Source organism: Antennarius striatus, chromosome 10, assembly GCF_040054535.1.
Source record: "Antennarius striatus isolate MH-2024 chromosome 10, ASM4005453v1, whole genome shotgun sequence".
NCBI lineage: Eukaryota > Metazoa > Chordata > Actinopteri > Lophiiformes > Antennariidae > Antennarius > Antennarius striatus.
Window position 1 is genome coordinate 8,147,454 of NC_090785.1, and position 22,669 is coordinate 8,170,122.

At 40.8% G+C, this 22,669-nt stretch overlaps 1 protein-coding gene across 6 annotated transcripts in view; it reads left to right on the top strand.

The window, feature by feature from the left end:
- The window catches only part of atp11c (ATPase phospholipid transporting 11C), a 37,465-nt gene that overhangs the window by 5,328 nt on the left and 9,468 nt on the right, over positions 1–22,669 (top strand). For all 6 annotated transcript variants that reach the window (XM_068324959.1, XM_068324960.1, XM_068324958.1 and 3 more), the window contains exons 2-22: positions 7,629–7,742; positions 8,878–8,967; positions 13,654–13,734; positions 14,745–14,852; positions 15,580–15,708; positions 16,038–16,126; positions 16,691–16,738; positions 17,056–17,120; positions 17,207–17,288; positions 17,376–17,526; positions 17,711–17,908; positions 18,270–18,440; positions 18,796–19,001; positions 19,187–19,258; positions 19,360–19,433; positions 19,526–19,629; positions 20,213–20,394; positions 20,802–21,068; positions 21,166–21,343; positions 22,241–22,343; positions 22,429–22,574. In XM_068324959.1, the coding sequence (XP_068181060.1) occupies positions 7,629–7,742; positions 8,878–8,967; positions 13,654–13,734; positions 14,745–14,852; positions 15,580–15,708; positions 16,038–16,126; positions 16,691–16,738; positions 17,056–17,120; positions 17,207–17,288; positions 17,376–17,526; positions 17,711–17,908; positions 18,270–18,440; positions 18,796–19,001; positions 19,187–19,258; positions 19,360–19,433; positions 19,526–19,629; positions 20,213–20,394; positions 20,802–21,068; positions 21,166–21,343; positions 22,241–22,343; positions 22,429–22,574 (2,658 nt within the window). The remainder of the gene's footprint in view (positions 1–7,628; positions 7,743–8,877; positions 8,968–13,653; positions 13,735–14,744; positions 14,853–15,579; positions 15,709–16,037; positions 16,127–16,690; positions 16,739–17,055; positions 17,121–17,206; positions 17,289–17,375; positions 17,527–17,710; positions 17,909–18,269; positions 18,441–18,795; positions 19,002–19,186; positions 19,259–19,359; positions 19,434–19,525; positions 19,630–20,212; positions 20,395–20,801; positions 21,069–21,165; positions 21,344–22,240; positions 22,344–22,428; positions 22,575–22,669) is intronic.

Genomic DNA, 22,669 nt, shown 5'->3' on the forward strand with positions numbered 1-22,669 from the left:
GGCTTCTGTAAAACCTGTTTCTCAGGTCAGCACCCACTGGAATGAAAAAAAACATGCACAAAGTCACTGAAGGAAATCAGCTGCAGAGAGGCATCAGTGCACATTAATCTAATTATGTGCAAAAATATTAACCAACAAAAAAACACACTGTCAAATGTCTGTATATATGAACTTAATTTTTCTAATGGAAGTTAATGTTTGGTCTGCCTTTCAAGAGTTTTTTTTTGTTTTTTTAAATGACTGCAGTACAGTAACTCCTGATCTGCAAGTATTTCAGACACTGGGTTTAACTTCCAGCATCTTAAGCACTCTAATGCCAAGTGGTGTAAGCCCAATAGATCTTGTTTTTTACAGGACTGTATTATTATGCTCTGTTATCTATTTATCAGAATGCACAACTTGTTGTTTTTTTTTTTGCATTCAGGTCTGTCTTGTGCTCGTATGGTAATATCTATAAGCATCATTAACGCCTGTTGAGAACATAGTGAGGGCATTTAATAACCGACGAGTCGTCAAAACGTTTTCTGAAAAAAAACAAAAACAAAAAAAAACACATCTCAAGCCCACAGACCATACAAGTTTGTACAGCCATTGACTTTATCTGGTTTGTTTGAGTTGGAGAGGTGTGCAGTGATAAGATCTGCGCTCAGTTTTCGCCGCCATTAGTCATGCAATGCAAACTGGTGTGCCAAAAGAACTGCTTACTCTGATTTCCTTCTCTTCCTTCCTCATTCTCTCCGCCTGGTCTCCTACATTCTGCCCAGTAATGAAAAGTCATCCAAGTGAGCCAAAGAAGCTCATCTTCAACACACAGCCAGATAATAAGTACATAAAGTGTAGGGATGAAGGAATGAGCTGTGGGATAGTGAGCTGCTGAAGAGAGCTGCACAACACGGTTCTGAGATGAAACCAGGAGTTTGATCTGAAGCCTGGACCAATTTTTTCTCCACCCAGTGGTTGGAACTTGTCCAGGGTTCTTTCAGTGGTTTAGCGTTAGCGTGAACGGTGGTCCTAGTTGGATCTCAGAGAACCATGGATGGCTTTTGTGGCAGTTTTCCACTTCCCCTTTAAAAGCTAGATTGAATTCTCAGTTTGTATTGCTAAATAATTCAGTTTGCTTCATTTATTTAGATTTCTCCCGTATTGCTCCTCTTTTTTTTTTCAGCTCAACGCATCCTTGCCAGGCGACTGGTGCTCAGACTCCATCCCTCATCTTATATGTGCAAAGGCTGGCCAAGAGGTATTCTGTGCCATGCTACAGCTCTAAAGTATTCGTTTAGGACTGCCTAAGTGTTGGAAGATATAACACCCTTCCCACGCCTCCTCTCATTATGGCTGTAGTGGTATGGATATATTTCTAATCATGGTGAAAAAACAGCACATAACTGCAGGATGGCGGTTCTTTTTAACTCCACTTCCAAGCCAACGCTGCTGGCCAGGTGTTGTAGGTGTTCCTCCCATTGGGGGTGTGTAGCTTCCAAATCCTGCAGAATCGCCAGGATGATTTATTCTAAGCTGGGCTTTGAACCGGTTCATGGAACAAAGACGAAAACCAGAAACTTCTTTGTATTTGGCAGGAACGAAACCAAAAACTTTATGTATATTAAAGTTCTGGAACAGAATAATAGTAATGTTTTTCTTTCTTGGAAAAAAATATCTGACCTCACCACTTCCTGTCATTCACTCAGTGCTCAGTTCCCCGGTCTCCGCTCTGAAACTTTGATGCTTTGAAACATTTAAGCTTTGAAACTTAGGAAGCTTGGAAACTTAGTTGCATCATAAACTGTCACAGCTTTTCCATCTCCCTCTGATTCTCCATCCTCTGTTCCAACTGGATCAGCGCTGTCGTCTGTACTATAGGTACATAACTACAGTATGTAAAGTTATTGCCTTTATTGCCAATTTAAAAGTCCTGAAACCACCTACTTATTTATATTTACATGGAACGTTATTATCCGGTTTGGGAACTCATCAATTCTTGGGTGGAACGTAAAACCGGAAATGTTATAAAACAAACTAATTGGGAAAAAATTCTGGTTCAAAGCTGTGATTCTAAGAAGTGTTTTAAGATTATCTGTTTTCTGTACTGCCTCATCCAGATATGCCGCCTGTTCCTTGCTGCCTGGCTTGAAGCCAAAATGCTCCAAAAGCGCTGTGATAACTTTTGGCTTCATGACAAGGTTTGTGGCCACTGCTGAGTCGGATGTCATTTGGCTAACATACAGATATCAGTTTACTTCAAGGATGTAATTAAAATCCAGTACCAACTGTACGTCTTCCTGTTTTTAATGCTCATGCATTGAAGCACAAATAACAGTAACTCAAACATAAACCTAGATGGGCCACTCATCACCCCATACCTTCTTCATGAGGGTATAGCGCTCCTGTGAAACCAGATATCGGGGTCAGGTTGGTGGGAATGAAAGCCGTTACAATGGCGTGCAGTTTAAATCACATCATAAAAACAGAAGCTGGATCAAGTGCCTCCATCTAAGTAGCTGAATCTGGTGATTTGTCACACACAGACTAACAGAATTTGTGCACTTGACTGGAAAAGTTGCACTCCTTTTATGGCGACACTACTTTAAAGTGTTTTTAATTATAGATTAAAGTGGAACTGGGCTGCTGCTCACGCTTGAAAACACGCTCCCTTTTCCTGCCATTAAAACGCAACGTGTGGAGGTGGCCTCCGTTAGAACCCAGTTTGTATTTTCTTCATTAATTTCTCGTCATATTCTGGAGGACAGATTGTTACGGGTACAAAGTTCAAGCTAAAAAAAGAAAAAAAAAAGTGGAGTAACATATAATCTCAAAACCGAAGTGTCAGTAAATGAATGCTTAAAGTTCATCAGATGGTTGGAAAAATAACATGTAAAACTTGCTCTGAGGTTTGTTGTGGTGTGAAGCCACATTCCTTTTTTGTCTTCATTTAGTCTGTGTGTGGTTCTGCTTTGATGAACAAACAGTGTGACTCATCTGTCTACATTGATGATTTGCTAAGTTTGTGTTCATGTCGTTCACAGATAGAAATTTGAGCAGATCATTTTTCACATGTGGCGAAGACCTTGCTGTGTGATTTACATCGACTTAAAATAACGTCCAATTTTTAGAGAATTCAAAGCCTGTCAGTCGATGATGGGTGTTTTTAAGTCTAGTCAACGTTTTATCTGAGGGGGTTTTTCAGGTGATCGGATGATTGAGCCGAGCTCCCTGTGTGAGATCTGAATGAGTCTCCCTTCCTCTCCGTTGTCAAGGAACACAATGTAATGTAGGCCAGTACCAGCCTATGGTACAGCACAGTCTGTGTCCCCTACAGCTGCTGGGATGTTAGGAGAACAATGAGTCTTTGCCGATCCACACCAGCTCCTCAGGGTTGGACTAAACTATGGAACCATTCATCTCTGTGTGCAAACAGACAATAGCGGCTCCTGATTAGGGCTGCAGTGGTATGACATTGTCATGGTATTTTATTATTATAAGAGTAGTAGTGGTTATAATGACCCATAAAGAAGTTAAAACAGATTGCGGTTTTATGGTTGAACAGGTTTTGTTTAGATGCAGCTACATAATTTATAGGAAAGAAAAATGAAATAAATCTGAAAACTGCACACGTCCACTTTGGGGGAAAAACTTATAATAAATTGTACTAAATGAACTTAAAACATTTTGTAATGGCTTTAATTAAATAACAGTTGTGCACAAATTAAACAAAGCATCCTTTCTAGTGAAATTAGACACACCAGCGCATTTTCAGAACTTATTGGTGCAAATCAAATGCCACAAACGGGTCAATGTTTAAGTTGTTATTGCAGCACCATGTTTAGACTTCGCTCCACATGGAACATGTCTGTCATATTTTCTTCCAAAGATAACACAGCGTGAGGAATAAACCAGAAAGATGGAGAAAATGAAGTTCTGCAGCGACTAACTGTGCCGACTCAACGTGTACATCTCTCCCCTCATATTCAAATATTCATCAACCACTCATCTGCCTGTCGTAATGACCGCTTCCTGTTGGAGTTGGGACGTTTTAGCTTTTGTCACCAACAGTTTTAGACATTTATGCATTCCATTGCTCTCAGAATTCCATGTAATGTTCAGGACCGGGCCTGCTCTAATGTGCTGATAGTGGTAGAGATAGCACCAGATAAGGTTGACCTGCGATGAATCTGCTGAAGCTGAAAGCAGCGCAATAAAAGCGAGTATCACAGATCAGGAGAGGTTGGGGCCAAGCTTAAGTAGTTAAATATGATAAAGGATTGAGACACTTTCTACACACACATGCAGTAAAAAAGCCTCATATACATGAGGAGAAAACATGCTTTTAAGGAATATTAGGTTACATTGGCCTGTAGTTGCGGCACACAAAGGGTGCAGCAAGTCAGGACTAAGTCTCCATTCTAACCTTGCAATTTCATTGTACTATGTATGATGACAGTAAAAGCTTCTTCATTTTAATAAACCACATCAAATGTGTTTTAAGTATGTTTTCTGAGTGGAATTATGTGAAGCTTAATGGAACAACTCCTGCATTCCTTTCCCGATGATCTTGGTGTTTTCCTTTCTTCTGTACTCAACTTACAAAATTGCAGCAGCAGACAGAACAGTCATTGTCCTGCTGGATTTGTTCTGGGGGTCGTTGTCTTTAATTTGCTTGAGCACTTTTTTGCCACTTGTTACAGCATCAGTACTACTGGGCTGTAAAATCCTTCTCAGATATTTGCTGTGGGGAGCCACATACACTATGTGGGGTGCAGGATGCCCATCAGGCCCAGTCAATCTAAATTCCTATACAGTGATTTGGAGTCTTATGATAAACACAGAAGAGAGTGAATACGACTGGCCAAACAAGTCACTGTACTTATTCGTTATCTGCACTTGCTGGAAAAAGAAATCAGTTTTGTATATCATTGCTTTGTGTTCTTGTTACTACTGCTTACTAATGTCATGCTTCATCTTCTGTATTTACTGTTTTCTGAAAGAAGCCCCTGGGATTAACTTGTTGAACATCTAACACTCCTCTTCTGGGGATGCACACGGGAGCTGTCACGCTTCAGTTACACATTGATGAAAATTGAAGGCATGTGCATTAAAACACGCTTGAAGACACGCTTGAAGACATCCAGTTAGGACTTCTGGAGCCAGAGGCCCTAACTGGATGTTCTCTGAATGACTTACAGACCATGAATGGCAACATATCTGTCAGTGACAAAAGTGGCTCTGTTGTTTTATTGTGGGTTGAATTATAGTCACCTGAGGGTCATACACCGTGATCTGTGGACCCGCAGTCAGGAGAGCAAAAATGATTCTGAAGAATTAAATTGATAAACCCAATGTGCTTTTTGTTTGTTGACTACTACCAAGTATTTCCATTTGCTGCACTTTCTCACTGACTTCTAGGCTACAGCCGGCGTTCTGTAAATAGTTGTTGGACTCAATTACCAAAAAAAAATAAGATTAACAACTCAAATATGGACAAAGCCCATTTGTGAAAGAAATGTCCCATGTTCATCTGCGAGATGCATTGTTCCATCAGGGTTTCAGCAGCCATTAGTCGCCATCCTGTTAGTGATGTTGCTTTTTCACTGCTGGCCCTGTGACCATGTGTGTTGTCATTACAGCTAATACTGTTACCTTGCTAATAACCTGAAGTGCAAGCCAGCTTTTTCCTTCTCCTAGAAGCTAATTTGCTTGGTAAAGTTTTCCTTACTTGCATTGTGTTTTATATGACTAGTCCTTTCTAATTTTAGAACAGGGGTTTGAAAAAAAACCCTGCAATAGAATACCGTTATTGTAATTATAGATGACATTTTCACTGCATCTCATTCTAATTTGTGAACAATGTAGCTCATCGGGGTGCTCTTGGCTCACGTCTCCTCTCGGGCCCTGGATGATGTTTGGTGTAGAAAACCTGGGTTTCCTTGTGTCCTTGAGTCTTGTTATGTCATTTCTCTGTCTTTCTTCCTCCGGCTCTCCCTCTCTTTTCATCCATCTGGTAGCCAGATCTTCCTGGTCCTGCTGGAGAGGTGTCATGAGTGCCCAGCGAGTCGGGGATGGTAGATTTGACATCCATACTGAGGTGTGAACATTGCTGCTCATGCATAAGGGAACACTATGTAAGCCTGCTGGCTCCTCATCTCAACAAGGAGATATGTCAAAATGAATCTGAGGATTTTGCACTTTGTGTTCTGAGGCTGTAAATGAGAAGCAATTTATTGTGTAGCTGGAGATATTCCAAGCCTGTTTTGTGTTTCCACAAATGAATGAGACCTTTAAGTTTCCATTATTCCGTGTAAGTGATCAGAACAGATTTTTTTTTGCATCTTCTTGTTCAAGTTGCTGTAATTCACATGTTCCAGGATAAGACATTTATGCCAATCATGTTGTTTGCCTTGATTCCAGGATACAATCTTTGTTACATGCCGCTTCAAAGCGGTGATGTATTGTAATTGTCAGTGTTCGTGTGCCAATCCGTCTGTCTGTCATTTAGTCCACCAAATATCTTCGTAACGGTGGCAGATAGAAAGATGAAACAAAAAGCACATTACTCGGGTGGCAACGGGGATGGAAATGAGATGATGACCTTGACCTTGAAAAAACTAGGTCAAATTTCAACCTTTGCACACTCAGGAACCGGATAAGATAGAAAGATGAGGGAGAAAGCCAGTGTGAGTAAGACCACGATCTGCCTATCCATTAGCTTTGATCTAAGGTCAAAACTACTGCATAGCTTTGACCTACTCTGAAAGATCAAAGTTATGCACTAGTCAGGTACTACTTTCAGGGTCTTCAAAATCTTCACAAGCCTATACGACACCTGAATTTCACATGAAAGGATGATCCCAATCTCTTCCACACAGTTTGGGATTCACCATTTTTATTATTTATACCACAGTGACATGTTAAAAAAAACAACTTAAAAACATCCCTTGAAGTGAAATTGAGACAACAACCTGGCTTCCCTTCAGTGCTTTGTGATTCACCCTGTTTTCCTTTTATGGAAGAGGAATGCCTCGGTCACCTCATGTTTAGGGAAGTCCAGCATGTCTGTGGTGTCTCACCCATTTCTCGAAGTCAGTCCTCTTCCAGACATCGGGCTTGTGTGTATGCTCATATCTGTCTGCCATCTGCATCGCCACAAGGCTGCTCGCCGCATAAGTCTCGGCACAGCATCTGCTGCCCACAGTTATTACCCATTTATCATTGATGAATTCACCTGGGGTAGAAAAAAATGACACAACAGACCTCACAAATAAACCGTTTGTGAAGTCTGTTGTGTCCCCTCACTGAGTTATTGTCTCATGCTTAACAGTTTTCCAGTTGAAATATTTTCACGTTTCCTGCACTATTATTAAAAATCTGACCCGTTTCTTCTTAACTTGTTGGTAGATTTGAGCCACATCTGACTTTGAACAGGAAATTGTTCAATCTTTGTGGATGTGCTGCTCCACTAGCCTTCCTTCAGATGAAATGATCAGATTTTGTTGTCATTCTGATGTCATATGTCCTACATCGTAATTTGTCCAACCTCTGTGGAAGAAGAGAAGTGACTAACATCCTGTCTTTTCCTTCCCTTCTTTATCTCTACCTTCATTTCTCCACTTGTCCTATTCTGTGCCATCGTCCAGCTTGGTGGTGAGGAGAGAAGAGTGGACAGCAGGACCATCTATGTTGGTTCACGTTCTGCCAGTGAGGCGTTCATACCACCCAAGTTCTGTGATAACAGAATCGTTTCCTCCAAGGTAAGACATTTACCCACATGCATATCCAAGGGGCCCCAGGCCCCCCCCAATTAAATTTGCTTTCGTCTCCTCCACAAGTTGTGCTACACCTCTCTTTAGGCCTTTTCTTATTTAACTATTGGAATGCAAAATGAAGCTCAATCCGGTGTCAGCTGCAGGCTGGCGGTAGAATATGAAGGGTGAGAGTGAAAAGAAAGAAGAGGTGTGGGAGTAAGACGATGGTGGGATTTATGGTGGTGCAGAAGGTCCTTGTGAGGGAGGGGCTGATCAATTGGCTGCTGCCAGTACGTTAGGGGAAACGGCCTTTAATTACCCCGGCTGCGGTGTTTATTCTCCCCCATGACTCCGCTCTCCATCATCCTGTTGCTTTTGCCCTCTGCAATGACCAATCTCCAATTCCCTCTCTTTTTCCTTTTTTTTTTTTTTTTTTTTTTGCTACAGCACCATCACACTCAGGCTGCCCTCACCCCTCCCTCACCCTTCCCCACCTCCTCTTTCTCATTACTTTAACTCTCTTTCTCTCTGGCAAAATGAGATGGGCCGTTTTGCTTCCACTGCATTTCCACACCATCCCCATGCAGACATTCGCCTTCATAAAACAGTGCCTTATTGCACTTTCTGTGTGCGTGTGTGCATTTGTGTTTTATTTATTTTTTTAAATGTATTATTTGGCACAAAGTTAACATCAGGGTATTATTGAGATGTCTCTCTTTAAATAGATAAAACCATCACGTCAGTCTAGGTTATATCAGCCGACACGACCACTTAAAAAAAAAAACAATACACAGAAATAGGGACTAACCTGAAAATTAATTGACTCTGCATTAAATTGATGACACATTAAGGAGATAAATTGCTAATCTGAATCGCTGTAATACCTGCGGTCCCTTAAGAGCTGCTTCCCCAGGAAACAGAAAGAACAGAGACTCCGAGCTGTTGAAGTTGCTTCAGACTGAATACGCACGCAAGAGATGGAGTATTGAATGCATATTTAATATCTCTCCTCTTGGCCAATTCTTTCTTTAACCTTCCTAAATTCACATGAAAACACAATTCTTTGATGGGAGAATTACACAGAACAAAGCTGTGACAAACAATCTGATTTACAAGTCTGTGTTTCTCTTCTGCTCCGCAGTATACAGTATGGAACTTTCTACCAAAGAACCTGTTTGAACAGTTTCGAAGAATTGCCAATTTCTACTTCCTCATAATCTTTCTGGTGCAGGTAAGGACAAGCTTTGTCAGTTAACTCAAACAAAGATAACATGTTCACCATTGTTAAATACAAATTTTTATGCGACTCATAAAATAGGGCTTGCATGTGTGTGACAGTGTAAGAAAGGTTTAACCCTGTCGCCAACATATCTGGGTTAATGCATCTCTTCCACCTCGCCTAAAGTCTGTGCTTCGTGGTTTGGATGTAACCCTGGATGAAAAAGGAGAATTTGTGTATTTTTGCATGTGGTCTTTTCTACATTTTCATTCATTATGCAAAAACCTTTAGGCTGAATTCCATGAAACTTTGTGGAGGGGTGTGGCAGGGGTCAGGCAAGCTTAACCGCCATTAGCAGGATTTTCAAGTCTTAGCAGAGGTATGCAACCCCAACACAGATAAAGTTGCTTCTGTTCTCTGAAAAGAAAGAATTGTTTTTGCTTCTGTTTTCAAAACTGGAAACCAGTGGATTCATTGTCTAACATCCATATCTCTTTGTTCTCTGCTCTACGTGACCTTGTTTCATCTTCCTTCCTCACTCTTTTCTCTGTGTCCTTGATAGTGTCCTTGATAGTTTATCACTGGTGTGGGGAACTAAAAAAGGAGGTGACAAACTTTTTTTTTTCCCCCAAAAAAAGTAATGAACAATGAGCACAGAGACTGACTTTTCTCAAAAGCCTTGCAGTAACTCAGTAGAGAAATACTGGTGTCACACTCCTGCGACATCATTCCCAAATCAAACGTGAACCAGTAGCAGTGTTAAGTTTGTTTACAGTCAAAACTCGGGCCTTTTTTCTCTCCCCACTCTGTCTGATTTATGCATACATCCTCAGCAATGATAAAGCTGCTGAACTATCACAGTTCAGAGCGAATGTGTGAAATTATCTTCCGCTAATGCGGTACACTTACGTGGGTGCTTGTTTGCATCACTCACCCAGACACGTAGGGATTATCAGAGTACGATGTGTGCATCCCAAAACGTTTGGTTGTGTGGTAATACATCGTTTGTATGCTTGTATTTCTGTGTGTGCGGCATGCGACTCAGTGGGTGTCCTGGGTTTACTGATGGTGTTTACCCCAAGCTGCATCATCGCTGGCATTTCTCCACTAATCCAACTTCTCTAGAGGGGCTCCTTATCCTAACCACTCGGTTTTCCCCACGCAGCTCACTATTATGTCAGAGGAGGAGGATGAGAGGCGAGAAGCACGAACACTCCATATTAACTAATTGTGCGCTCACATCTTGCAGATTGAAACCTTCTCGCTCATCCTGAGAGGCTTTGAGAAAATGCAAAACTATGTCATGCATCGTTCAACTCTGTCCTCCCCTCCCTTGCGCCCCCCACCCCCTGTCTCTCTTTGTCACTAGCTCTCTTTCTGTCTGCCTGTCTTCCTCCCTTTTTGCTCTCATATTCCACCCATCTCTGCGGAACTGCACTGCTGACGTCAGCAGCCAGGAAGCCCTGTGCTTCGGAGTGCCACAAATAGACACAGATAAAAAAGCACCACGCTGCTAAAAATAGCCCGGCATTCTTTTTTGCTTGAATTTGATCATAGGAGAATAGAGTGCTTTGAGACGGAGGAGTGGAGGGGGGGAAGCAGAAGGAAGGGAGGGCCCACGGTACTCCTCTGGAACCCCAAGAACTCGCTGTCTGTCACTCCTTCTGACACACTTCTGGCTCAGATGAAAGCTTTGAATAGCTTTGCTGTGCACCTCTCATTTCACGCCAGTATCAGCAGCACACAGCTCACTCTTCATGCTGGGAGTTTTCTTTGTTTTTTTGTTGTAGATCAGAGGGAAAGGTATTCAGACATCTAAGATTTCATGTCGTGATTGTTATGAACCATTGCAGGTAAATTGTGAAATAAAAAAATCCTGGGGGACGGTTTGGTAGCTGTACATTTGCAGAAGGTTTTCGTTGTAGGTTGTTGTGTAATCCACCAGACTGAAAATGACCCACAGAGAGAGGGAAGGCCAATAGAAAGACGTCATCATTCCACATGGGTTGGGGGCTATCAGACAAACTGAAATGATCTTGAATATAAACATTCCCAGTCCACTTTAAGCACACCAAAACCCAGAGAAAGAGGCTGTTTCACTCAGAACAAGACACCCAGACATAAAAGTGGTTTGCTATGTGCAGACCAGTTCAGGGAGGACTGCCCTGACTTGTGCATTGGAGAGACAAAACAACCACTCCATAAGTGCATAGCGCAACACAGGAGAGGAAACACCTGGGGGGCAGGACTCAACAATCCATTTGCATCTCAAGGACAAGGGCCGTTCGTTTGAAGACGACAACATAGACATCTGGGCCAGGGAAGACAGATGGTTTCAGTGAGATATCAAACTTGAACTGTGTTCCCTCCACCAGCCATCAGATGTCCTCCACGTAGAATGCAGTTTTGGAATCCCTCCCCAGGAAGCTCAAATGTAATGAGAGAAATGTTCTCTTCTGAGGTTCTGGTCGTGGTAGTCACAGGAAGGTTAACATGGGCTGGAGAAATGGAGCCTTTAATAATCCACCAGCTGCATAGCCCGTAGCATTATCACAGGTGTAGTCAGTCTTTAACACAATCTGTAGATGCCTCATGTTCATTGGCCTTTTGAGACGTCGAACACTCTCACCTCTGGGCCTCTACATCTGAGGCAGCTGCTCAATAATTATTACCTTTGCTTCTGTTTCACCAGAATTGCCGCCCACTCGAATTATAGTGCAGTGTTGTCTGAATATATGCTAATTTAAAGCTTCAATATGCACAAGTCCATCATTGGGATAGATGGACTAGTGCCCATTGGCTGTTGTACACTTAGACGATGTTTTACACGTCTAAGTGTACAAGTACAGTCGTGTAAAAAGTCACACTGCTTAATGTCGAGTTTGTCTGACAGCTTGCAATTTTTCTGGCTAAAAAATACCTTCAAGCTGGATGTGTCGTGTCTCAAAGCTTCTACTCCGAAGGATCAGAAATACCAGGGTAAATCTGTCATGTGGTGGGATTTATGGCACAAACAAAACACACGTCTCATGGGTGCTGGGGTTTCAGATGGGAGACTTAGGTGTTGCCTTTAAAATACTTGCACAGAAAAGCTCTATTTTCAGTTAGTCCATGCAGAGTTTCCAAATGATATCAGTGTAATGAACGATTGGTGTTATTATTATGGAGGCTTGCACAGGGCTCTGAAAAAAACTTGGCTTTTTTCCGTTTTTTTTTCTTTTCAGTCCATCAAATATTAAATCATTTTCATCTTCAAATTAATTTTTGGACCAGAGAGTGAATTACATGCCAAAATTGAAGAATTCAGAAGTTGCAGCACTGCATAGGAATCTAGTGTTTCTGTTTCACAACTAATTCAGTGTGATTTAAATTGGAAAAACATCTTGGTTGGATTTTATTCGGTTTCCGTTCTGCAGGCAGGGTGACCATCATCAATCAAGTTTCCCTCAGCACTTTCACAAAAATTAGAATAAAAACCACACTTTGTTGCTGAAGTGGGTGAAATTTTTCTAATAGGCTGCCTCTGCCTGTTGTCATTGACACATGGATGATGCTGGACAGAAAATATAGTTTAAAAAAACAACAACATAGCAATCAAACACCACTTAAGTAATTAAGACCTGAAACGTGACTACAAATCCATCACAGTGGTTTCATTCCTAGTCCTATGCCTTGGCAGAGACACAAAAATGTTGGAACACTTGCAGATTAAGCACTCTGTTCCTCGCCCACGCTATTAAAAGCCTCGTGGTCCACAACCTCATTCACTTTCCTGCAAAATATAAACGCTGACCTTTTGTTCCTGTCTGATCAGTAAATTTGGGAAATAGTTGGAACACCTCGGAACTCAGAGATGTGTACAATAGCAAATACATTAATTCACATTTGCTTTGGGATGGCATGTTTGTGTAGTGAGAAGAGCTGTTTCCTCACAAGAAGGGTTGAAATCTCCCTAAGGACATGGGACATTTCTGTATGGAATTTGCATGTTCTCCTCATGTCAGCATGGGTTCTTTTTGGGCTTTCGGACTTCCTTCCTGCACCAACAATATGTAATTTGGTGAATTGGTGACATTAAATTGACAATAGGCATGATTGTGAGAGTGAATGATTGTTTTTCTTTCAATGGTGGCCTTGTGATGAATGGTGACTTGTCTGGGGTCAACCCGCCTCCCACCCAAAGTCAGTTGGCACAGGCTTCAGGATGAAAAAAAAAGAGAATGATTGTGCATATTTGTGATGACAGTTTTAGAAGACAGTCGGTACTGCATCTTTGTCCTTATTTTTTCAAAAGAGTTCATACTGGACTTATTTAGCTAGCTCACCTTTCGCTTTTTTTTTTTTATTATAAGGGTTATAAGCAACCTGTTGATCTATTACTGCCACCCTGTGGTGGTATATTGTAGTAATGCAAGGTACAAGTAAAGATAAAGGGAAAAAAAAGTATTCAGTTTGTATATTAAACAGATTTTTAAGTAAATAAATGAATAATGATTAAACATTTTGAAAGCCAGTGCCCATCCCTAAACTAGACCACACCTTGCGTTCAAGTGGTTGACTCAAGAACAACTCCTGGGTCTGTGAACACATCAACACAAAGTCACGTGTAGGGCAGTAGGACTTTGTAATGGAGTAGTATTTGTATTTGTTAGACGGTCATATGTTTGTGCTTTAATTGTCTCTTTTTCACCTCTACAGGTAATAGTGGACACCCCCACCAGCCCAGTCACCAGTGGCCTACCCTTATTTTTTGTGATCACAGTAACTGCTATCAAACAGGTCAGATGATGCCTAATAATACTGATGAGAGTTTTTAACAGCAGTTATGTTAGCATTTCTATTACCCTGGCGTCATTTCCTCATATTGTTTCCCATTTCATTACCTATTTCCTCTGTTTCCTTGCGACACAATAAGTGAATAAATACTCTGCCAAGATTTGTTTTTAATGCGCTCCACTGGAGAATTCTGAGTCTGGGAGTGTGACCAAAAAGTTAAATTTTTTAGCACAAACCATGAAGGGAAGTATCTGTTACTTTTGATCTATTATTTTGGGTTGACTGTTTAGGTAGTCTACTGCTGGGGCTTTGAAATGCACAATAATAGGTGGACTTCCTTGAAAAACATGGAATACAGTCTTCCTTGATTTCCATGCTTTGAAGTGGAACACCAAGGGAGTCGGTTTGACTCCATGAATCCGGCTGAGGTGAACTGCATAGTTCATCTGACCAGCCCTGGAATGCGTGACCCCCCCTTCCTCCATCTTTTTATCTAACTGGCATCATTTCTTCAGAACACACTTTCCTGTCCTCCCATCACTTCACCTTTAATCCCACTTTCTGGCAGGAGCTTTGCTTTGGCACATGGTCTAGTTTTTCTCTACCTCTGCACCTCAGAACCATCTCCTCTATCCCCATCTTTATCTTAAAGTACTTTGGATGTCTACACCAGTCTTTAGGTCTTACGCTGTTGCATTCTTAGGATTTTTTTTTTTTTTTTTTACCCAACTCTGTGTTCTTTCATGTTTACTGTTCAGTGCACTGGTGAATAATCACCATTTGCACTTCTGCGGATATTTTACTCAAAGATGAAATACAGCATGTGCCGCTCATGTGTGCAGAGATAATCCTTTGTTCCTTACAAGCCAAACCTTCAGTGTGTGTCACTATGTACTGATGTCAAAGTGTTATTTGCCAATGTCCCGTAGGCATTAATTGCACAAAGAAAAACCTTCTCAGTTTTTGTTGTACTGGGCAAATAGGGCTTATTTGATTTTGATATGTTGCTGCAGGGCTATGAGGACTGGCTACGGCACAAGGCAGACAACGAGGTCAATAAATACCCTGTGACGGTGCTCGAGGGCGGCAGGAGGATACGAAAGGAGAGTGAGAAGATTAAGGTACATTTATATTTCCCTGGAGACATGTCTGGTGCTTCTGGCAGCTCAGCATGACTGTGTTTGTAATTTACGCACAGGGAGGGAGGGAGGGAGGGGGGCATTGCTCTTCTGAACTGATTAGATATTCAAACAAAGGTGATATGGTAATCGATGCATCCGGGGTGTGCAGGTAATTTCTGCATATATTCTCCATGTGTACCTAAAAGTATATTTTAAAGCGATATATGAGTGTTAAAAGGTCAAACAGGCACTGCAAATAAGTTGTGAGCCAAATGACTGTGTGTAAGTGTAATTAGTGCTGCTGACATAACTGAGAATCAACATGTTGTGTCAGAATCCAAAATTGCTTTTGTTCCATTGTTAAAAACTTGGGGCATTACTTTTTGGCACAGTGGCTTGCAAAATTTAGCGGTGAGCTTCACATCTGTTCTGCAGAGACTCAACCCTAAGTAAACATTTAGCAAACTGAAAGGAGGCGTAGTTTTGTTAGTCGTTGTCGGCCCAAGACTGATCTTAATAGTGAAGTGAATGTGAAGTTTTAAAAACTAGTCGTCAATATGTCCCAAACAACTTGACAGAAAATTTGCGGTAACTTTCTTACATTAACATAGTGTTAGAATAACTAAAATAAAACTGTTGGAATTTTCACTCCGGCTGGTCTGGTGCCTGTCAAGTATGATTTAACATATTGGTAATAATTTATCTTGGGTTGTGTTTCATTGATCAGGTTGGAGATGTTGTGGAGGTGGAAGAAGATGAGACCTTTCCCTGTGATTTAGTACTCCTTCAGTCTAGCAAAGAGGACGGCACATGTTTCGTTACCACAGCAAGTCTGGATGGAGAGTCCAACCACAAAGTAAGAAAGACCGTTCAGCTGTCAAATTTCTTTTCCATCACTGATTGGTTTGATTGAAATTTCTGTGAGTGTTCAGGATCAACAGATCAGTCACGAATCTCTCACAGATGTTTTAAGATCTGAGCATGTGATTCCTGTCGTTTTCACGTTCTTTTAAACCCATTGTGTATTTGCATATATTACTATAGGTTCCTCCTTGTTCAGTCGAGTTTGTCCTTTAGTGTATTACAATTTTCCTGTAGTGTCAGTGTTATAAGGATTAGTAAAAGGCTAAATTTATCTATTGACCTTAGCTAATCTGTCGCTCTCTGTCTCTTCCACTTTTCCAGACACACTACACGGTACCAGACATAGACGAGGATCTGGAATCGCTCAGTGCCACTGTTGAGTGTGAACAGCCACAGCCTGACCTTTACAAGTAGGCACTTACAATGTGGCCTCAACAAGTTTACACTACAAGCATTGCACTGTGGGTTTATTGGGACATGGGTGAACTCACTGCCGGTTGAAAATTTCCTAAAAAATTACGCACAGCTATTTTATAAACACTTTATATTCATATTGAATATGATGAACTTGGGCCTGGAATATCCACTTGTTTGTGGTCTGCTAAACGATTTTGACTCTTATTCACTTCATGGAATCTTATTTATTTCAACAGACAGGCTTAGGCTCCCCCTAGAGGAAAGAACTAAGAATAATGTCATTTAGTCAGGCCCCGGAATGATTTTTAAAACATGCTGAGGAAATGACCTTTCCTAGCTACTCACTAATTCGACTGTCCTGGGCATCTACCTGTAGACCAATTGGTAATGGACGTTTTGTAAAGCAAAATTAATCAATTTGGATTTGTACTCATGGAGCTCAAATCTACTTTAGTGTTAACAGGTTAAATAATACTTAAAGTAACCATCAAATTTATTTATTTATTTGTTTGTTTGTTTGTTTATTTATTTACAAATGACTTACAATTTTGTTTCAGGTTTGTAGGCCGCATGCACATTGACAAAATTCAGGATCCTACTGTCAGGTGAGAGCACTTAAACCATCTTTACTCAACTTAATAAAGAGTTTAACTCAAACAGTTGCTTAAGCACTCATTTGTTTTACTGCAAATCCTTAATATATTGATCCTTGGAAGAAGCTGAGCATTAAAATTAAAGCATTAAAATCAGGCTGGCACCGATCCAGCCACTGCTTTCAATGCACTCCTGCATGCATGAATTGCAGTGGCTTTCTAAAACAAAGTTGACTGTGTCCTCCTGAAGAACTGGTACAGTGCTAGACTGCAGATTGTGTAGTTTCTGTCTAACTTAATTATTTCCTCCACTGATGGAATATTCGCAGGTCTTTGGGCCCAGAAAACCTTCTGCTGAAAGGAGCAACCTTAAAGAACACTCAGAAAATCTGTGGTAAGTCCAGTGATATTAACTAGATACTACTGAAGGAACTGTTTCCGTACAGTTGAAGACATTTCTCTCCCCTTTTCATTCTCAAGGTGTGGCAGTTTACACCGGCATGGAGACCAAGATGGCTCTCAACTACCAGGGCAAGTCTCAGAAACGTTCTGCAGTGGAAAAGTAAGTCTGAAGAAAGTCGTGTTAACAAGTTTAAAAGATTGTGCGGATCTTTGGTACTCAGTAATTTGATTTCTTTTAAATGTTCAGGTCCATCAATGCCTTTCTTCTGGTTTACCTTTGCATACTGGTGAGCAAGGCCCTAGTGTGCACTACACTGAAGTATGTGTGGCAGAGTAATCCTGGACAGGACGAGCCTTGGTACAACGAGAAAACGCAGAAAGAGAAAGACACCAACTTTGTACGTAAATGTTAACACATGCTGTCTAGTGAATTATGGAGAAGTCACCACAAGCATTGCAGCAATGTTAAACATTATGTTCTTGCATCAGTACAAATTATAAATACTGCAAGTGTATAACTGATGGGAAGTGATATTCAATTAATTATGTTGTCTGTTTTTGGTTTTTTTGGTTTTTCACCAGTACCTTAAGATGTTCACTGACTTCCTGTCCTTCATGGTACTGTTCAACTTCATCATTCCGGTGTCCATGTATGTGACGGTTGAGATGCAGAAATTTTTGGGATCTTATTTCATCACGTGGGACAAGGACTTTTTTGACCCTGAAATTAAGGAGGGGGCGCTGGTGAACACTTCAGACCTCAATGAGGAGCTGGGACAGGTCAGATAGATGCACAAACATCAGAAACATCAGTGCGTGTCTTCTTAAATAATAATTTCTGAGATATGAAAGACAGAAAACATTGTAAAAGAGACCAAATTTAAGTATTGGATTAGAATGTGCTCATCAAAGAAATCTATATTGTGTTAAATCAGAAATAAGCTGCTTATAATAATGGTCCTCTACCGAATTCTGTATTTATGGCACTTCTGATTCAAAGTGCTTCCATAGATCAGTCACACTCGATTTGCCAGATGATTACTTCACTCATTACCTAACATTATTGTTGAAAATCTTTTAAACTGAATATTTATGGAGTCAGAAGACTCTTTCATATTTTTTATTACTACATTGCCTGCAGGTTGAGTACGTCTTCACGGACAAAACAGGCACCCTCACTCAGAACAACATGGAATTCGTAGAGTGCTGCATTGATGGCTTCCAGTACAAGTACCGGGATGCAAACTCTGATTTGGACGGAATCTGTACCACAGATGGACCTGTGAACAAAGTACGGCAGAAAGCTGGCGAGGTAGGTGTCGCGGTGTCCCTCCATCTGTTGTAGAAGTCCCTCCAGAGAGAACATATGGTCATTACAATGCTCTCTGCTCTGAAAGACCCTTCACAGGTCGCCCACATACATTCTCCTTGACAGGCTAAATAAATACTTAACACGAAGGGGGAGCAAAGTTGCTGCGTGTCCTTGACATGAGCAAAGATAACGCTTTACACACATCCTAGTCTAATCTCCAGCTACTGTATATGACTCCATGTGGGGTTGTAAATGAATGTATCATTAACTAATAATCGACCAGTGGAAGGTAGGCTCACATTTGGTTATTTAACTGTCATTTAGTAGTTTTTCTGTCCTGTCCATGTGTTGCTAGGAGAGGGAGGAGTTGTTTTTGCGCGCCCTGTGTCTCTGCCACACTGTCCAGGTGAAGGAGTCTACAGAGCAAGGCCACAGCCAAAGAGAGGAGGACATGGTGGATGGATTAGGGGTGGATGGGCATTTGGTCCATTCAGTGCAAGAGCAGAGGGGCTTTATAGCCTCTTCACCTGATGAGGTTGCTCTGGTCAAGGGTGCCATGAGGTAACAGATGGGTTCTTGTGACCCCTTAAGTGACTTGAAATGACATTATAACAATCTTTTAAAGAGCAAAAGAGTTCTTTGAATATCAATACATGGACTGTGGTGTAGATTCCATTAAAGCTTTCACTCTTAAAGCTCACAGGGAAATAAAGATCTCATTTGTGATGATCTGTCTCCACCTACAGGTACGGCTTCACATTTATGGGCCTCGAAAGTAAAACCATGAAAATTCTCAACAGGAACAACGATGTTGAAACGTAAAGCATGAAATATTTTTATGTTTCCATCCCATTTACTCTTACTGATGTTTTGATTTGTACCATAACCTTAATTTGACTTCTATTTTGTACGCTTAAAGGTATGATTTACTTCACGTGCTGCACTTTGACCCTGTGAGAAGGCGAATGAGTGTAATAGTCAGGTCCAAATCAGGTGAGCATGACATTAATCTTTTGTCTGAATTGGAATATTTTATTCATACACTCCAGCATTCACCACGGTTGTCTGTTGTTGTGTGTGTCCAGGTGATATACTGCTCTTTTGTAAGGGAGCGGACTCCTCCATCTTCCCCCGGGTCAGGCCAGAGGAAGTGGAGAAGATTCGTATGCACGTGGAGCGAAATGCAACAGTGGGTGACATGAGGCTATTTTCTGTTATGTTTAGTGAATGCTTTATGATTTAAGGGTCAAGAGAGATTTTGATTCTAAATTCAAATGATGCCAAGGCCTTTTTTAAAATTGTTGTTTTCCTCTGTGTTAAAGGGCATTATGTAAGCAGGCATGGTTCATAACTGCTACATGTACAGTCATGTGAAAAAATTAGGACACCCTCTTAAATAATTAGCTCTTTATTAAGAAATGTTTGCATAACAAATGTCCAATCTTGTTTTATTTATTTCTGGAAACAAAAGTGATTTCATTGCATTTAAGGAGATGAGCAAACTTTCTTCAGATTTTTGTTCATATCTTTTTTTTCTCATGATTTCATGATTTTTCAATGTTGATTTTTGTTGTTTAAATGAAATGAAACCACTTTCTTTTCCAGAAATGAATAAAAGCTAATCGGACATTGATATGGCAGCATTTCCTAATAAAGAGCTGATTAAGGGGGTGTTCTAATTTTTTCCACATGACTGTATTTTGCAAGCAGCCATGCAAATAAAAGATAGTAATTCTAGTCTGACATTTGTCGCTGTGTGTCTTCTTGTTCAGGAGGGTTACCGGACACTGTGTGTGGCCTATAAATTACTCGGTGCAGAGGAGTACGCCCAGGCAGACGCAGGATTGAGGGAAGCACGACTGGCTCTGCAGGACAGAGAGGAGAGGCTGATGGCTGTTTACAACCAAGTGGAGACTGGCATGAGTCTGATCGGAGCCACTGCTGTGGAAGATAGGTGGGCAAAAAAATTCTTTTAAAGATAGTACAACATCCATCTTTGTTAACAGATGTATTTTTTAGTTAGGTTACCCTAATAAAGTTATCATTTTGTAAAGTTCATCTCTGTTTGGAACAACTTCAATCAACCTGAAACTCTTTCACAATAAAGGCATTTCATTCTTGTATGTTGTACCTTTGTGTCATGTCATCAGATTGTTGATTGTGTTTTGTCTGGTATGACTAATCTGTTTTCACATCAATAGCTCTTTTTTTTTTCTTCCCTCACACCTTTTTAATGTAAGCACACACAACAATATAGTGAACAACACTGGGAAATCTTTCAAAATATAAAGTTTGACTTCTTTGTAATGATGTGTGAATGTCTGATTGGAAGCCTAAGTCTTGTCCTATTTCTTTCCCCAGGCTTCAAGAGGAAGCAGCAGAGACCATGGAGGCTCTACAGGGGGCAGGCATGAAGGTCTGGGTCCTAACGGGAGACAAGATGGAGACGGCCAAATCCACATGTTATGCTTGTAGACTATTCCAGAAGAATACAGAGCTGTTGGAACTGACCGTGCGCACCCTGGAGAACGGAGAGAGGAGGCGTGAGGAGCGACTGTATGAGCTCTTGCGTGAATACCACAAGAAAGCTGTACAAGATGCACCCCCAAATAAGGCCGGCATTACCAGGTTCATACTTTGAACTACACTGTCCTAGTCTATCTGTTCCAGTTATATTGTGACATTATGTCTGTTAAGATGAATTCTGTTTCTCTGTCGTTTGTAGGAGCTGGTCTTCGGCGGGTCAGGATTTTGGTTTCATCATAGATGGAGCCACTTTGTCGATGGTGCTCAACTCCTCCTCCGAGTCGACCTCGAGTCACTACAAGAACCTGTTCTTGCAGATTTGTCAGAACTGCACATCTGTTTTGTGCTGTCGCATGGCTCCTTTACAGAAAGCACAGGTCAGAGCAGTTACTTCAAGTGTCATCATTTTTTCACTAAAGAACAGAGATGGTGGTAACTTCAGCCCCATTTGGGCTGTAACACAAAAAAATGAATAAATATTTATTTCAGTGAAACTTTAAAAACATACCATGTACTGTAGTTTTTGGAAGTGTATTTAGTTTTTTTTTTTTAAAAAGAACTTTCTTAAAACCTTGTAAACATGTGATCCATACTTTACACATGTGTCAAAATCATGGCCCGGGGGCCAAACGTGGCCCGCCACATCATTTTATGTGGCCCGCGAGAGGTCAGAGTGTCTAAAAATAAATATGTCAAAACTGTGCTTTGACCAAAACTACATTTCTCACAATAGAGTAATTCAGCCCATTGTAAAACTGACAAATATGTTTTGAACAAATTGAATGTCCTAACTTGTATTTGATGTTATTTTTCTTTATTCACTTTGACAGTTTGATCCTTGATTGATGGAGTTTTCTGGGGTTTTTTTGGAGGGAGGGTTCTGTCAATTGTAATGTTTGTAGCTTGAATAAGTAACAAATTCAGAGTTATTTAACATTAAGGAGTTGTTACATTTATGTTATATTGATTTACATTAGTTACATTTATAAAATACATCTGGCCCTTTGAGGACAGCCGTTATGCTGATGTGGCCCTCGGGTGAAAACGAGTTTGACACTCCTGGTTTACACTTACAGATATTTTATTTTAAATAGACAGTTTGAACTTTTTCTACGATGAGGATTATTCCAAGTCAGTTCTTGTTTCCAGAAATCACAAATTGCCTGGTATCACCTGACATGTGGGGAAACTCAATTTTCCTATTACAATTATTGTACGAAGTTGACTTATTGTCTTGTATAAAATTGATTCTTTCCATCTTGCTCTATTTATAGATAGTTAAAATGGTCAAGAATTCTAAAGGCTGTCCAATCACCCTTTCCATTGGAGATGGTGCCAATGATGTCAGCATGATTTTGGAAGCTCACGTTGGAATTGGTAAGAAATATCACGTTTAAATTTCTGTTCCAAATGAAGGGAAGGATAATCTTCTTGACGTGTATTTCTTGTTCCGGTGTTTCAGGAATTAAGGGCAAAGAGGGTCGGCAGGCGGTGAGGAACAGTGACTACGCCATCCCCAAACTCAAGCACCTCAAGAAGCTTTTATTGGCTCATGGGCATCTCTACTATGTTCGCATTTCACACCTGGTGCAATATTTCTTTTACAAGGTATCAATTCATATTACATTTCCCTACAAACCCAAAGCAGATTTGTTTAAATCCTCATCTAGTTTTAGGTACAGCTGAGAACGTATGAATGGACA